We start from the raw sequence: 17,012 nt of genomic DNA, 5'->3' as shown, positions 1-17,012 counted from the left end.
GGTAGGGAAAATTCAACTACGGTAAGATAGTGAACCCTTCTGACAACGATATCGAGGCGTTAGCATATGATATCATATTATTTGATACCATACTGCTATTGCTCGGTTGAATTGAAGGTTGGGTTAACTCGAAGTTCATATGGGGCCCACCAACCGTCCTAGTCCGTCGAGCACTATCTTAACGCTTCCCTAAACTGGTGCTTCAGAACCCTCGGGCTCTGTTGCCACTATCCTTTTCTAAGGTATACTACTCTCATTTAAAATTTTCCTCTTCTGTCCCCCGTTCTGTTTTTCCTTTCCGGGTCAGCCAGGCGCTCATAAACCCATAAACAAAAAAAAAAATTGTTTGCTTATATCTAGTTCACTTTTTGAAGAAAAAATAGAAGATAGATAGGGAAATGTTAAAATAAAAAGAATTATAGACGAAGATCAATAGCTTTCAGGAAAAGATATATTTCGAACATGTAGTCCAAGTCTATCAGAGCCAGCACATTTCTCACTGGAACATAGGGTGGTTTTCCTCGGGCCCGAAGGGAGTCTATCAAATTCGTTCTAGCGACAAGATGGACCTCACACGACCAAACAATATGCTCGATGTCGTGATAACCTTGGCCGCAACCACACAATTTGCTGCCAGCACTATCAAAACGATAGAGTATCGCGTCTAAGGAACAATGATTGGACATGAGACGTGAAAATATACGAATAAAATCCCGACTCAAGTTCAATCTATTAAACCATGGTTTAAGGCTTACCTTTGGGATAATCGAATGGAGCCACCGACCCAACTCATCCTCGTCCCATTTGCGCTGCCAGTTGACAAGAGAGTTTCTCCGAACCAAATAGTAAAATTCGTTGAAGACAATTTCACGTTGATACGTGTCGCCTTCCATCGCCCCCACCTTTGCCAGAGAGTCTGCCTGCTCATTGCCCACTATAGAGCAATGAGAGGGAACCCAAACAAAGGTGATAAAGTCTGCTTCATTTAATATTGGAACACAAACAATTGCGTGTAGTTCAGTCATTTATTAACGAATTCATAATTTGTTTTTCATACAAATGTAGCATTTTCTTTACTCTTTCATAAAAAAAATTAAAAAAATTATTCATTGCTGTTTCGAAGAAATTCTCGTACTTTTCCCGTAATACGGCACATTAGGCGGCGCACACCCTTTTCATCCACCGTTTTGGCGATTTGATTCCACCAGTTCTTCATTTGAGTCATGTTCCTAACAAGTTTTCCCTTTGCCTTAAGTCTCCGCTTCGTGATTGCCCAGTATTTCTCTATCGGCCGGAACTGGGGGCAGTTTGGGGGGTTGAGGTCCTTCGGTATTACGCTGACCCCGTTCGTTGCGTACCATTCCATAACCGTTTTGCTGTAATGGCAGCTTGCGAGGTCCGGCCAAAACATTACTGGACGGTCGTGGGCACGAATAAACGGCAGAATCCGTTTCTGTAGGCACTCTTTTTTGTAGACCTCTGATGTCATTGTCTTGTCAGTGAGAAAGACTTTGGTTTTCTGTCCACAACTGCATATCCCCTGCCAAATCATGTACTTGCGGGCGAATTTATCCGCAAACACGAACTTAAATTTTGCAGGTACATCCCCCCGAGCCGTCGCCAAATAATATTTTTGACCTGGGATTTGCCCAAAGTCCGCCTTCACGTAGGTCTCATCGTCCATCAGAATACATCCGTCGAACTTGGTCAGCACTTGGTCGTACAGCTTTCGAGCACGGATTCTGGCCACATTGTTCTGCTTCAGCGTCCGATTTGGCTGTTTGCTGGCTCGGAATGACCTTATTCCTTCCCGGAGACGAATTCGTCGCACCGTACTGTGAGCGGCCTGGAACTTATTGGCCAAATCGTGGTCTGAAAGATTGGGATTCCTCTTGACGGCCTTGATGACTTTCCAACGCAGTTTCCGGTCGACAGTTCCACTCCGACGCTTCGAATGCGGCTTCCGAGCCGTCGTCAATGTTTCCTTGTACTGCTTGATAACACGCCATACGGTATTTCTGGGCATTTTAAGCTGTTTAGCTAGCTTCGATGCCGACAACAATGGATTTTCAAGAAAACTGTGCACAATTTGATCTCTCCGTTCGGCTTCCATGGCGGTTGTTTACAAAATGCTATCGTTTGGTGTTATGACATAAATACATGGTGAAAGGTAATGAATTTTCCGACACGTGGGTGAAAAAAGTTTCCAAATCCGTCCACTAGGAGCGCCACAATGAGCAAAAGAATTTGTTCCAATATTAAATGAAGCAGACTTTAGTAAAGCGACGTTTTGATAAAGCACTCAAATTATTCCGTATCTTCTCGAGGAAGTATGGCGAGTGCTTTCCCGGTTTTATTGAATGGATTGCTTCAACAGAGCTCAGACTATCCGTTACAATATAATAGTGTCCAACTGGCCGTGAAGCGAAACTGTCCAAAGCCCAGTGAATAGCTGCTAACTCTGCAACATATACAGAGCATGGTGACTCGAGACTGTGAGAGGCGCTAGATATTTCATTGAACACTCCAAATCCTGTTGTTTCCTCTATAAGTGATCCATCGGTAAAGTACATTTTATCAGCATCGACGTGTCTATATTCAGCTTCGAAAATTCTAAATGCTTTTTTAGACGTTTTTATCTAGTTTTTCAAGTTTTTCCTTAAGGTGGCCATTATGCCCTTATCTCCCCTACCCTATGTAGAGATGAGATGGAGAGTATACAGAAAATAAATAAAAATTTTAAGATTAAAAAAGCTTTGCTGAGAATGGAATGTAGAATTGAGAAGAGGGTATTTGGAATATAAAATTTTGTATTTTAGAAAAACAAAAGTCTGTAAATAAAAGATTCTATTGAGAATATTTTTTTTTTTTATTTAACAACTAGTTTATTAAAGGCCTTTTACTTTTACAAGTTTCAATGTGCCGAGTGTATTCGTTTCACTAGGTTAGTAGGGAAGGGGGCCGTAATAGTCGCGGCGACTCAACTGTTAGAACTTTTTAAATAAGGGGAAGGAGGGGGTTTATATGGGGGTATTCTTCGAGAACAGTTTTCCATTAGGGTTCAGTGGTGGCCTCCTGCAGCTGTAGTTTCGATGGCTACGGTTTGATGTTGGTTTCCTTCTGGCCAGCCTTCTTTACGTTATTGTCGAACCCGTTGGCTGAGAGGTGGAACTAAGAATTAAACAAACAAAACAGACATTAAATGAAGAACACATAAGGGGAGAGTTTACATGGTAAGCGGACTAAACGACCAAGTCAGACAGCTTGAGATATTTATAAATTGGGAACAAATATCCAAAATCTAAGTTTGCCAGAATGTCTCGAATTGGAACACCAGGTAATCTACCTCGGGCCCTAAGGGTATCCAGTAGCCAAGCCCTCGTTTGACCATACCTTTCACACGTCCATACAACATGATCGATGTCGTGGTAGCCATCCCCACAAACGCAAACATTGGTTGCAGCGAGATTAATACGAAACAAGTGCGCGTCAAGCCGGCAGTGATTTGACATGAGCCGAGAAATCACGCGAATGAAGTCGCGACTCAAGTTAAAATGCTTGAACCATGCCTTCGTCGGAACCTTAGGGATAATCGTATGGAGCCAACGTCCCTTTGTGCCATTATACCAGCTAGACTGCCAAGCGTTAATCGCTAAAGTGCGAGGTATTGAAAAGTATTCGTTGTAAGTTATTATCCTCTCAAAGATTTCACCTTGTAACGCGCCCACCTTAGCCAATGAGTCCGCCTTCTCATTGCCTTGTATAAGACAATGAGACGGGATCCAAGCTAAGGTAATCCTATACGAATTTTCGATCAAAGCGCCCAATACCCCTGAAATTTCCAGCAAGAAATGGGAAGAGCGCTTCATCAGTTTCATCGATCGAATTGCCTCAACGGAGCTGAGACTATCCGAATAGATGAAATAGTGGTCTACGGGCAGTGTGCGGATGTGTTCCAAGGTACAGTAAATAGCGGCTAGCTCAGCAGTGTAAACGGAGCATGGCTCTCGGAGCTTGAACGAAGCTTCAAAGCCCTCATTATACACTGCGAAGCCAGTCGCGTTTTCGATTCTAGAACCATCAGTAAAGAACATTTTTATAGGATCAATTTCACGTACTTTTGAAGCAAAGATTGAAGGAATAATGTTGGGTCGGACGTGATCTGGTATTCCACGGATGTCAGCGGTCATGGACAGATCGAATTTTATCAAGGAACTGCTACTCGGGTAAAAGTGACTCGTGTCCGAATTTAATAAAGAAGGATTTATTTCTAATTGACTAAAAGTTTTATAATTATCTACATATTTTACTTGCGGATTAATATTCATAAGCCTTTCCAAATTTTCTATCACCAAAGGATTCATAGTTTCACTTCGAATTAGGAAACGTAGCGATAAATCGAAGAACCGATTTTTCAACGGCATTATTCCCGCCAGTACTTCGAGACACATCGTATGTGTCGACTGCATACTACCCATGGCAATACGCAAACAACGATACTGTATTCGTTCTAGTTTAATCAAGTGGGTATCCGCGGCTGACCCAAAGCAAAAGCTTCCGTATTCTATGACCGACAGTATCGTTGTTTGGTATAACCTGATGAGGTCCTGTGGATGAGCACCCCACCAGGTTCCAGTAATCGTTCGAAGAAAATTGATTCTCTTTTGGCATTTTTGTGTCAAGTACCTAATATGTTTTCCCCAAAGGCATTTAGAGTCGAACCAGACACCCAAATATTTAAAACTAAGAGATTGAGTTAGAGTTCTACCCATCATAAGGAGCTCTATTTGAGGAGGGGAATGTTTCCTTGAAAAAACTACTAACTCTGTTTTACTAGGCGAAAACTCGATGCCTAGATTCCTGGCCCAATGTGATAAATTATTTAGAGTTTCTTGTAACGGAGGTTTAATTTGAGTGCCTTTTTTACCTGTGATATGAACAACACAGTCATCCGCAAGCTGTCGTAGCGTGCAATTTTGTGCCATACAACTATCGATTTCTCGGACATAAAAGTTATATAGCAGGGGGCTTAAACATGAGCCTTGGGGTAGACCCATGTAACTAATTCGTTCAATATTGGTTTCTCCATGGCTAAAATGCATGATTTTTTCAGACAACAGGTTATATAGAAAATTGTTCAAAATTGGTGAAAGTCTGCAAGAGTTAAGATTACTAGATAGCACTTCTATGGACACCGAATCGAATGCCCCTTTGATGTCCAGAAATACTGCCCCCATCTGCTCTTTTTGGGCAAACGCCAATTGAATGTCTGATGAAAGTAATGCTAGACAGTCGTTCGTACCCTTGCCTCTACGGAATCCAAATTGTGTACTTGACAACAGATTGTTTGATTCAACCCATTTATCCAGCCGAAAGAGGATCATTTTTTCGAGCAATTTCCGGAGACACGAGAGCATTGCAATCGGCCTATACGAATTGTAATCAGAAGCTGGTTTTCCCGGTTTTTGGATGGCGATGACTTTCACTTGTCTCCAGTCATGCGGAACAATGTTCAGTTCCAAACACTTATTGAATAAATTCAATAACCGTTTTTTAGCGGAGTCTGGCAGATTCTTCAACAAGTTGAATTTGATTCTGTCCAGTCCGGGAGCTGAATTTTTGCAGGACCAGAGCGCAAGTGAAAGTTCGACCATCGAGAATTTATCCTCGGTGTCGGAGCTATTCTCTGTATCCCGATATATTTTCAGAGCTGGCGCTGCGTCCGGGCAGACCTTTTTCGCGAACTTTAATAGCCATCGACTCGAACTTTCCTCACTTTCGTTCGAGGGAGTGTGATTACGCATGTTTCGTGCTGTTTGCCAAAGTGTGCGCAGAGACGTTTCTCGAGATAACCCATCCACAAATCGCCGCCAGTATCCACGTTTCTTGGCCTTGATCAGGTTCTTGAACTTGCGTTCCAAAGCTAAGTAACGCTGGAACTTCTCTGGCAATCCGGTTCTGCGAAACTCGACAAACGCCTTGCGCTTTTCATTTCCCGCGCGAGAACACTCACCGTCCCACCACGGAGTAGGAGGTCTTTTCAGGATCGTTGAGTTTTCGTTACGTCTGACCTGTGCCCCGATTGCACATTCCACAATCGTCTCGGAGATGAAACCATACTCTGCCTCCGGAGGTAGTTCGTTCGTTGAGTTGATGGCGTCGCTAACACCCGATGCATACTTTCTCCAATCTATATTCTTTGTGAGGTCATAAGGAATATTGATTTCTCCGGGTGGACTACGACCACTGATGATAGAAATATGGATAGGCAAATGATCGCTTCCCTGAGGGTCCTGGATTACCTTCCACGTACAATCCAAGCTCAGAGAGGAAGAAGCTAAAGAAAGGTCTAAAATACTATGCTGTGATTGGGATCCATTAATTCGAGTCACTTCCCCATTGTTTAAGACAGTCATGTTGAAGTCGTCACACAGCTCATAAATAATGTTAGCACGATCATCATCACGTGAGCTACCCCAGCCCACGCCATGGGAGTTAAAATCTCCCAGAACTAACCGGGGTTCTGGGAGAAGAGAAATGATATTCGCCAATTGGTTCCGGCTCACGCTTGAAGATGGCGGAATATAAACCGAGGCTAGACAAAGGTCTTGACCTTTTATTCTAGCTTGGCAACTAACGACTTCAATACCTGGAGATGGTTGTAGTGGAATACGATAGAAAGAGTGGCATTTCTTGATCCCCAAAAGAACACCACCCCCTCTTTGACCATCACGGTCCAGGCGAATAATGTTGTGGCTGTGGAAGTTGAAATCTACGTTAGGAGAAAGCCAAGTTTCGCATAAGGCGAACACATCACAATTCAAATTGTGTACCAATATTTTGAGTGCGTCTAATTTTGGTAAAATACTCCTGCAGTTCCATTGCAATACAGAAACAATTTCTCTTCCCTCATTGGATGAGTTAGCCATCAAAAGAAATTGTCTCTGCGATGAGGGTCATGGTGAGAGCTTTCTTTTTCAAGACTTCTCTCAAAAGCGGTACAAACATATTGATCATAGTCCTCCATCCTGCTGGTACACTGAAAAAGTCCAGGATGAACGCAACAATTTCCGAGAATTTCATCTTACCATCAGCCGAAAAGCTGGGAAAACCTTTCGACGATGGATCAGATGCAGTTTCTCTGGAAATTGTTGCATTCCTGTTAGTTACTGCTGGGCCTGAATTCTGAAGGAAAGCCTGGGGTTTTGACTTCCCAGAAAGTGGAGGGAAGTCCTTCGGGGACGGATTAAAACCCGGAGGACTCTGAATAGGAGGGGCAGAATTACTATTTCCACTTTGAGGATTTCTTTTATTTTTAATTTTGCTGGCAGCTAATTTGGTTGGTGTTTTAGTGATGCGTTTCCTTTTTGGAGCCTGTGAAACATTATTTTTTAAAAATGGCCCAGTTGAAGTCCCTTCACATGGATCCTCCCCTTCGGACTCACAGTCACTTAGAAGGTCAAACTGGTTCTCTGAGACGATTGGCAAAGACTTCAGAACCATGTCTCTATAGGACATTTTTACTCGATTTTTCAAGGAAGTCTTGATTTTTTCCCGGCGCGATATGTACTTAGGGCACGCCGAGAGAGCATGAGATGCTTCACCAGTGCAATACAAACACCTGTTTGCCGCTGGTGTTGTACACGAAGCTTCCTCATGCTTCTCCCCGCACTTAGAGCAGCGTGCCTGATTGCAGCAGTAGGCGGCCGTATGATCCAACTGCTTGCACTTCTGGCAGAACATGACCGAAGGCACATAAAGTCTCACAGGTAGACGAACCTTCCCGATCGCAACGTAATCAGGAAGTGCAGTGCCGGAAAAGGTAACCCGAAAAGAGTTCGACAGGGAAAACTTTCGTTTTTCCCCCTCGCCAGATGCTGATTTTAATTGTCGCGCGTCCAACACCTTGGCCGTTGGAAGAGCAGGATCCTTGAATCGGCCAACCCCTGATTCCATTAGGTCATCGACGGTCAAACCCTCTTCGGTTACCACTCCGTCGATTTCCACGTCACGAGCGGGAACGTAAACGCGGTACTCGATCGTAAACCTCTCGTCACAAGCAATGGCGTTTGCTTCCTTCAGACTACCAGCGACAACGCGCATCTTGTTCCGACTCATCGACTGGTAGTTGATTATGGAAGGGTACGATCGGTCGAGGGTTCGGGAGATTGAAATCACATTAAGTGGTTTCCCATTCTGTTTGGGCCGGATATAGACTACCCAGGGTCCCGTCGATTGAGACTGGTAAACCCGACGGCGAGGGGTAGTTTCCGGTAACTTTGAACTTTCATTTGTTAAAAGGGGGCGGGGATTACCGAATATGAAGGGTGTTGACGAATTAGGAGTTTTAGTTAGTTCAGGAGCAGAGGCAGGAGTATCTTCTGTATCTGAAAGATACATCGGTTGTATAGGGATATTTTGAGAAGGAGGTTCCTCCAAAAGATTATCTTCCGTGCGCATTCCCTCTTTGAATGGAGGATGCATACCATCCTCGCCATCGTCATCCGTTAGTCGTTTGCTTTCCGACATAACGGGCAAAAGTGGAGAACGAAACCTTTACTACTGTGTATTACACTGTGTGTAGTCATAAAATTTAGCAATTAAAATAAGATCAGAAGAAAAAAAAATTAAAAGAATGAGGATCAATAATAAGTGGATAAGAATAATAAAACCAAACAAAATAACAAACAAGAATAAGTTAAAAAAAAAAACTAGTGAAGAAGAAAAAAAAAATTTTTTTTTTTGCAAATACTTATCCGTCTGGTAACCCTATACCAATCTCAAACTTCTCGGCCCGACCAAACGTGTGGCCCTTTGTTCCAAGCAGCTGAAGTCCAAGGTCAATGGTGGCTTTGTTCTATGCGTACAGATAGAAACGGCTTTCCTGACAACTGCACACCCAATTATTCATAAATTTTATCACTGAGCTGTGATCGCGTGATCAGTGATAATATCACAATCGTGTTTCACTACCGAACGGTATTCACACCCGAATAATTTTGGCACAATAAACTTTTCGTCACTGTCTTTGAGCTACACTAGCAGAGGCGAAAAAACACGACCGTTTTGCATTGCTGTACCTAATGACTGTCTATTGAGAATAGAGTTTAGAAGGAATGTAGAGATGAGATGAAGGACATGTAGAAACTAAATAAAAGAATAGAGGTGAGAAGGAATGTAGAGATGAGATGAAATCTATAGATTATCATATTTATCACTTCACGTACACCCCTTTGGTTCTGAGAATCTCAAATGGGATAAAAACTGATAGAAATGACAAATGTTCAAAATGTAGCATAGGAACATTATGCTTTTTTACTGGAAATGCTTGCGAATTCCGGTATGATACATCGCTGGACATCCTTTTTAAACACATATGCATAATGTTTCCTACATAATTTTCACCTATAGACAGAATCTAATGCCAGAAATGGCATTTGTGTTGTTTGGTGTTGGCACAAGGAAATGTCAATTTAAATAATACTTTCATCCACTGTATGCTTTATCACTAGCTTGTCAGATTAGGTACCCGTATTTACCGGCATTTGCCGGATATTTAAAACAAAATTTGAGAAAATTCGGTCCTTGCCCGATTTTCTTTTTTTTTTTTTTATACGGGATTTTCATCCTCTGCGTCCAAAAACGCGTTTTGAGCGATTTCCGTCAAAATTAACATAAACGATTTTTTTGTAACTTGATTTTTATAGAATAATTTTTGAGTTTTGCCTAAATAATGCCTGGATTTTGGCTGGAAAATTTGGAAATCTCATACCCGGATTAGGCCAGATTTTTAAATAAAATATTTCGGATATGCCTCGGATTCGAGCGTGGAAAAGTCTAACAATCTTGCTCAAACAAAGGTTGGCGTGGAGGTATGAAACCTTTTCTTTTGGTGTATAAATTCCTAGCCTCATAGATGTAACGTGTAAAGTGTTGAAAAAATCAAATTATAAAATCGAAATAATAAAATGCTGTAATTGGAAATTCTTGAATTTTATATAAGTTTATCTGTCAGCCGTAAAACCCTTAAATAGAAATCAAAGGTGATTTCTTTTAATCAGAAATTTGAAACTTAGAATCTGCATTAGAACTAAAATCTCATATTTAAATCTCAAGTTTTTGTCTGACTTTTCAATTTGAATATCAAAATGAATCATAAATCGGAATCTCAATGAAATTTCATAAGTTTGAAACATCATGCATTCAGCCTCAGCAATTTTTTTCCAAAATCTCCAGCCTGAATGTGTTGTTCGCGTTATTTCGAGCAACATCGTAAAATCCTCAAAGAAAATTGGGTGAAGGTTTAGGGATCAGTTTAGTCAGCATGATCATAAATAGGATAGTAGTTGTTGTTGATTTTATTTAGAAAAATATTATTGAAAACGCTTCGGAAGTAGAGCAGTGTTTTCAGATAAGGTAGAAACTGTTTTGAAAACATGAATCATTAAAAGCAAAATATACCTAATCATATTTTTATACTCTGCTTTGTTCCACCTTTACAGATATTGTGTTTCGTACAAATACTGGTTTGAGGTGAGCGAAAAGACGCGCACTATGAATCAATCCAACGAGCATATAAAGGCGGAACAAGATTTCTACTTCCCGAACACTGCCGGTTCTCAGGAAGCGGACGAAGATCTTCAGTTCGGCCACGATCAGCAAGATCAAGTAGAGCTGCACCAGATCAACCTGGACAGCCCGGTGAAGTCAATGTTAGTGCCAAATGAAGTATCGGGCAAACCTCCTAAAATTAAAAGTTGTTACGACGCTTGCAATGAAGATCAGGCAGCAGTCGAGGATGATTGCGATAGCCTGAAAGATGATGAAGCAAGTAGTAGTAGTAGTAGTAGTAGTACTAGCGTAGTAGGTGGAAGTGGTGTCCACGAATGTGACGTGTGTGGCAAACGAGTGGTTTCGGCTGCATATCTCGTTCGTCACAAGAAAATACACACCGGAACGAAGCCATTCGAGTGCAAAATCTGTGGGAAAGCTTTCATTCGTCAGTTCACGTTGACGGTTCACTATAGGTGAGGACAGTGGTCAATCGATCAAAGTTAGGAGGAGCATATAGAACTTTATTATTATTCAAAACTTGTTCGAAGCAGTTTTGTTTCACAAATACTAGGCACTGAATAAAGCTACAATAATCTGGAAAAGTTTTTATAAAAAGATGAATCGAAATCAGGATATCTATATCCCTGACATTATCTTGCTATTATCCTTAAAATTCAATCAATTTTTACGTTTGTTTACCTATCCTATTTCTTTTGGATTTTTTATACTGATAATTAACCGAGTAATTTCATGAACGTATCTAAACTGTATCTCTTACCAAGAGGCTGTTAATGAGTTTATCACATGATCTTAATGATCGTGATATACCTCAATCGGAACTTCAAAACACCTCTAGATATGAATTATACTTCGTTATTTATTGAGTCATATTTTCCGTCATGTAGCTGACCTTTTTCGTTGTTTTGTTGTTGATTACTTGATCGGTTAATTATTTATTCTCAATAAACCAATGTATGCTTTCTCTTTCCAGAATCCACACCGGCGAAAAACCACACCAATGTCCTTGCTGTGATCAACGGTTTAATCAATCTTGCAACTTGCTATCTCACATTCGTCGTTATCATCCAGAGGAGCAGACCAGCATTTCCAGAATGTCCTCGTCTTCTGGCAGCAACTCAGCCATGGCTCCGAGGTCGGCTTCGGCATCCTTGTTCACAGAGCAGTCACCCTTTCAGGAGTCGCGCGGTCAACCTTTTCAGTGCTGCGTTTGTGACGAACCCTTCTTCGATCGCGAACTGCTGGTTATCCACGAAGAGACACACGTTCCCGAAGCACCATTCGAATGTCGGTACTGTACAACCATGTACTCTACGTTGCCAAACTTCAGGAGCCACGTCAATTTGCATAAGATGAACCAGCGGCGGCAAACTCCAACGCCAACTGTTGCCGCACCCACACCCCGATCAAGCCAATCTGGCATTAGAATAAATCCATCAGGGCCAGTTGCCGTGCGTCGTTCACTTCCGACTGCAAGTCCTTCGACAGTAAATACATCATCAGACAATAACGTTCTCAACGCGAACCAACTTTTTATTGCGAGCGGAAACAGTGAGCACCCCTACAAATGTGTGGAGTGCCACAAGAATTTTCAAAAACACGAGCTATACTTTCACATGAGAGTGCACTTGAAACAGAAAAACATTTTCTCCGGTAAAGATTACCGCTGCGATCAATGTGGAAAAGTTTTTGAGAAAGATATCACATTGCAGAAACACAAACTGACTGCCCACCAATCGGCACCGATTGTGTCCAGTGCTACCGGTGGACCAGAAGGATCAGTGCTAATAGAAGCCCTCAAGACCGATGCCAGATCCCTTTCGCCGTCAGCTACGAAATCTGGTAAAGTGCAGAGTTCGCCGGAAAGAATTGTCACCGAACCAGAAGTAAAAATCAAACTCGAGCCTGAGAGTGCTATCGCAGACGATGAGGTGAACTCAACGGTTTCCGACAATCCTATATTGACGCAACTATTGAATACCAATAGCAACGGTGCAGAGTCAGCTGGATCCCGTCAGAGTACGCCTACACTGGGCGAAAGCAATTTTGTCATCAGTGCCGTTGCCAGTGTCGATCCAAATTTTCTCAAACAGTTAGACGAAATGGAACGAGGAAATCAAGATGAATTGGAACCACAAGAAGATGAACCACCGGAGACGATCGAGGATGATGAAGAAGATGATCTGCTTGAACCTTTACAACAAATGCCGCCTCTTAAAAGGATGCCAATGCTAGAAGAGAGGTAAGAATTACATTTAAAATTATTAAACCAAATTGTTCAATGCAAAATCTGACTTTGATTTTAGCCTTCGTCGAGCTCCAGTTGCTTCAGTCCCGCAGCAAACTCCCATATTCAATCATTTTGCGTACGGAAATGGTTCATCGGCTACAAAGGTTTACACTGGTCCAGCGGGACCATATCAATGTGTTTATTGCTCCAAAGTTTTCAACGAGCATTTTGGGCTAAGGCAGCACATCCGAAGCAAACATTGGTCCGAGAGACGGTTCAAGTGCAAAGAATGCAACAAAAAGTTCACACTCGGCATTAGCTTAGCCACACATATGCGGGTACACACCTCCGTTCAGCCTTTCACCTGTATCGTCTGCTTCAAAACCTTCACCCGGTCGGCCTCCCTGAATGGTCACCTGTCATCTCACTCGCATGTGAAGGTCAAGTGTGCCGAATGTTCGGAGGTTCAGCACAGCGTTTTCAATTACATGAAGCACATCGAAAAATCGCATCCCAACTTTTTAAACAATGTGACTTCGTACAGGAAAAAGGCAGACGCGATACTCAAACGCCGAAGAGAGCTGGTACTGGAAATAACACGTGACCTAGCGAAATACAAAGCGGAAATTCCAAACGTGTTGGCACGCTTGCGAGAGCAAAATCTTGCTTCGATCGCCAGCAACAACGAGGTCAGTTCCTCCCAACAGGTGAAGGTAAAAAAGGAACCTGCTGATTCTGCGCAATCGGAAGAGGTGAGCTCCTCAGTAGGAAAATCCAATATGGACGCACTTCCAGCGCTTAGGGCGGAACTACGAAAACGTCCGCTGCGGAGTAACACCAAAACCGATGATCTGGAAGACATCAATCTGCCACCAGCTAGAAAAGCTCGCATTTCCGGTGCCGGAGACTCTTCACCGAATTTGAAACGTTTGCTAGAAAGTCCTCCACTCGGTGGAAACGATGATAACCACCAGTGGACCAGGGGCACTGCTGAGGTGAAATCTGAACCATCGAAATAGTTTTGTGTGTTTCTACTTTTTGGCGTTAATCTAGATATAGTTGCTAATGTGTCGTAGACTAGAATATTTGTCTGCTTTTTTTTTGTTTTCAATCCTAATAAACTCGAATCGAAACTTATTTTGTTAGTCTGTTCAGTAAAATTGAAAGTGTATCAATCCATTACTTGTAGTGTACAATCCTATCTTAGTGATTATGATATTTTCAAGAATAAATGTTTGTAGGCTTTAGTCTGCCGTGTTGATAAGCTGAAAGAAATTTTCCTTGATTTAGACTCTTAAGCAGTTTGTCCTTTAAAATACAATATTATGCTAAAAGCCTTTCTGGATAAAATTTGATCAAGTGAGAGCAAGTTTTTATCAAAAATGAATATGTATATGTTTATCAATCGTTTGCAGCATACTTATATTGGTTCATACGACCTAATCAAAGATAACTTTAGAAATAATACTAAATTCGTTTTCAACTGTTATCAGTGGTAGCTTTCACTGTTCTTTTAAAAGCCATTCGATTATCGTTAAATTTAGTTCCAGTACATTCATTTGATGACGTGGGGCCAGAAACTTTTATGTTCAGGTATTTTACGTGAAAACAAGTAACTTTTAAATTTAGGCATTTTATTTTCTAAGCCTCAAATTATCGAAATCGGACTATTTTGATCACTTAATTCTGCCAAAATTGTTCCATATCCGTAAATTTCGTTTATGTTCAGTGTGTTCTTGTTTCAATTTTTTCAAGTTTTATACCATTTTTAAAGTTGAGGAGAATGATGAAATCGTTCAACAATGACAAAAATTCAAATACCTATATATATTATAAAATTATGAATTCATAATAATTGTATGTTTAAAATCAAAATTGTTACTCGTTTTTTATAGCGTTGTTATTGTGTAACTGATGATTATATCGAAAGATAGAAGATGAATCAATACTTAATAATTTTTTCATCAAAATGCGCTTCATTGCATCTCATAATTTTGATTTCAATGGAAAAATCACTATAGAAAATTAGTCTGAGTGCAACATATCTAAAAAGTCAATTTCGAAGAATCTTAATAAATGACACAGCTTTACAAAATCAAATTTGTTTAGACAACGATAAGGTCATTGATATCTGACATAAATTTTAATTTAAAAATGTCACCCAAGTTAAAATTGTTCATATTTTAAGTTAAATTAATTCGGGGGAATAATTAATAACATATAATTTCTTGAATGATGTTTGTAAAATCGATCGCAAATTTTATTTCGTAATTTGTGACTTCCCGATACGCGATGCAACATTCTTCAAGTCGCGCGATATATTTGAACCGGTTCAACCGATTCAACTCGCGTTTCACTGACAAAAGTCATAACAAAGCAAAATTTTGTCTTCAGTTTTGCACACAGCTGGTCGTTTCTCGCAAAGGTTATCGTACAAATCGTTTAATTTTGATGCATTTTAGTTTCAATTGTTATTTTCCTGTTACAGTCCCGCAATGAGTGCTGCTCCAGCCAAGTTACAGGATATGCCACCGAAGGGTGGCTATCAGAGCATCCCCTTTGCCCGCATCCCGGCCAAGAAATACTTTAAAGGTAAGGTTGATTACATTCGGCGCTGTTATGTCACCATTTGTTTAGAATCCAACCATTGTTGGTAATATAAATCTAAATTACCCTTCCAGGTTGGCAGTTAATTGCGGCCTACGCCGGAGCAACCACATTCGGAATATCGCTGTACTATCTGAACTGTAAAGAGGTGCACCAGAATGAAATCGAAATGCGTTCGGCCCGGAACGTGATCTTTTCGCTGTTGGTCGCCGAACGGGATCGTGAATATCTGAAGCAGCTACGCCGCAACCGGGATGAGGAAGCCGATCTGATGAAGAACGTTAAAGGCTGGGAAGTTGGCACCTGGTACGGTGAACCGGTTTACAAAACTTTCCCCAAGGATAAATTTATCGATCCCAGCTTCCACGAGTTCTATGTGCACAGTGCCTACAAAGATACGGCTGAGCGTAAGAACGTTAAGCTGTTGACGTAGGCGGGCTTTGATTCCCGACTAATGGAAGCATCGAAAATAAATAGATTGGTTAAAATGAATATGATTTAACCCTCGTTTTAACTCTAGTAGAGAATCTTCTCAAAGCTGTCAAAGCTGAGTGCTGAGGTCTCTGATATATTGCTTGAAGCTCGAAATATTTTTTCTAAGAAAAGAAAATGAAATAACATTTATAGAACTTTTATTGGGTATAATTGGACCACATTTGAGACAAGGTGGTACATACCTATTTGTATTCCAATTTTGATAGGTCCTGGAAAGCATTGAATTCCATAAAATTGTTACATGTACCTTACAATGTATTGTTATTTTCAGACGACTGTTTTTTTTTAAATTGCTGATCAATTGCGCACAGCGTTCAATTAGCCACGTTGATCGGATCAAAACTTCGATGAGAAAAATCCTTTCAAAATTGTTTCGTACAGTTGTTAATGCATTTGGCATTTGGCTGTGGGCAATACATTTTATGTGGGAAATTGTACAGAGCGTTGTTCAGACAAAACTGATTTAATTTTAAAAAAAATGCACAAATTGACAAAAATCGTTAGTTAGGCAGAATATGAAATATTTAACAAGTCACAAAAATTGAACCGATACAAAATGCCAATTTATAAAATAGTTTCATTGTCACATTTGAATATTTTTCAACTTCATTCTTGTCATCTTAGGTTTTCTTTTTTGAAATTTGTCTGTCAATTTTTTATTATTTTCCCATGATTGTAATTGATTCACTAATCATTTCGTCTTTTTTCTGGTGTTTGCGCCGCTTTTCTCACTATTATGTTTTCGTCTTTTCTGATTTTTGTGTAATCCTTATCTAATTGCTTATTTTCGTAATATTTGACAGGCATTCAAGTTTTGTGATATTTTCATTTGTATTTGTATTATTTGTCTTTTCTGTTGGTGTTATTTTCATTTTTTTTTTTTTGTCAATTTACATTTTTTTTCAGAATTATTTTTTATTTTCTTATTAACTCAACTCTGTTTTTTCAATTTTTGTCATTTTGGTCGTTTTTGAATTTTAAATATATTTTTGTCATTGTCATTAGTTTTGTGATGGGTGTTGTTTTGGAATTTTGTCTTAAATCAATTTTTTCAATATTTGCTGTTAATTTTGTATGGTTTATAATTTTATTTTTATGGTTTACGCTC

At 40.5% G+C, this 17,012-nt stretch overlaps 2 protein-coding genes across 2 annotated transcripts; both read left to right on the top strand.

Moving 5' to 3' along the window:
- The first annotated feature begins 10,554 nt into the window (after window positions 1–10,554).
- LOC129741461 (zinc finger protein 236-like) lies at window positions 10,555–14,049 on the top strand. The gene is made up of 3 exons (XM_055733196.1): window positions 10,555–11,027; window positions 11,546–12,814; window positions 12,879–14,049. Exons 1-3 carry the CDS (start codon window positions 10,555–10,557, stop codon window positions 13,819–13,821), a joined length of 2,685 nt encoding a protein of 894 aa, XP_055589171.1. The 3' UTR covers window positions 13,822–14,049.
- Window positions 14,050–15,165: 1,116 nt separating this feature from the next.
- Window positions 15,166–15,901, top strand: LOC129744839 (NADH dehydrogenase [ubiquinone] 1 alpha subcomplex subunit 13). Its single transcript, XM_055737568.1, has 3 exons — window positions 15,166–15,227; window positions 15,291–15,394; window positions 15,484–15,901. Exons 2-3 carry the CDS (start codon window positions 15,298–15,300, stop codon window positions 15,840–15,842), a joined length of 456 nt encoding a protein of 151 aa, XP_055593543.1. The 5' UTR covers window positions 15,166–15,227; window positions 15,291–15,297; the 3' UTR covers window positions 15,843–15,901.
- Window positions 15,902–17,012: the final 1,111 nt, after the last annotated feature.

This window comes from Uranotaenia lowii, chromosome 2 (genome assembly GCF_029784155.1).
Source record: "Uranotaenia lowii strain MFRU-FL chromosome 2, ASM2978415v1, whole genome shotgun sequence".
NCBI classification, from domain to species: domain Eukaryota; kingdom Metazoa; phylum Arthropoda; class Insecta; order Diptera; family Culicidae; genus Uranotaenia; species Uranotaenia lowii.
The sequence above is the reverse complement of the archived record's forward strand: the minus strand, read 5'-3'. Positions and strand labels throughout refer to the sequence as shown.

Coding starts and splice junctions, on each gene's coding strand:
- LOC129741461 (XM_055733196.1), top strand. CDS start 10,555: ATGAATCAATCCAACGAGCATATAAAGGCGGAACAAGATTTCTACTTC. Junction 11,028..11,545: donor ACGTTGACGGTTCACTATAG/GTGAGGACAGTG, acceptor TTCTCTTTCCAG/AATCCACACCGGCGAAAAAC. Junction 12,815..12,878: donor ATGCCAATGCTAGAAGAGAG/GTAAGAATTACA, acceptor CTTTGATTTTAG/CCTTCGTCGAGCTCCAGTTG.
- LOC129744839 (XM_055737568.1), top strand. CDS start 15,298: ATGAGTGCTGCTCCAGCCAAGTTACAGGATATGCCACCGAAGGGTGGC. Junction 15,395..15,483: donor GGCCAAGAAATACTTTAAAG/GTAAGGTTGATT, acceptor TTACCCTTCCAG/GTTGGCAGTTAATTGCGGCC.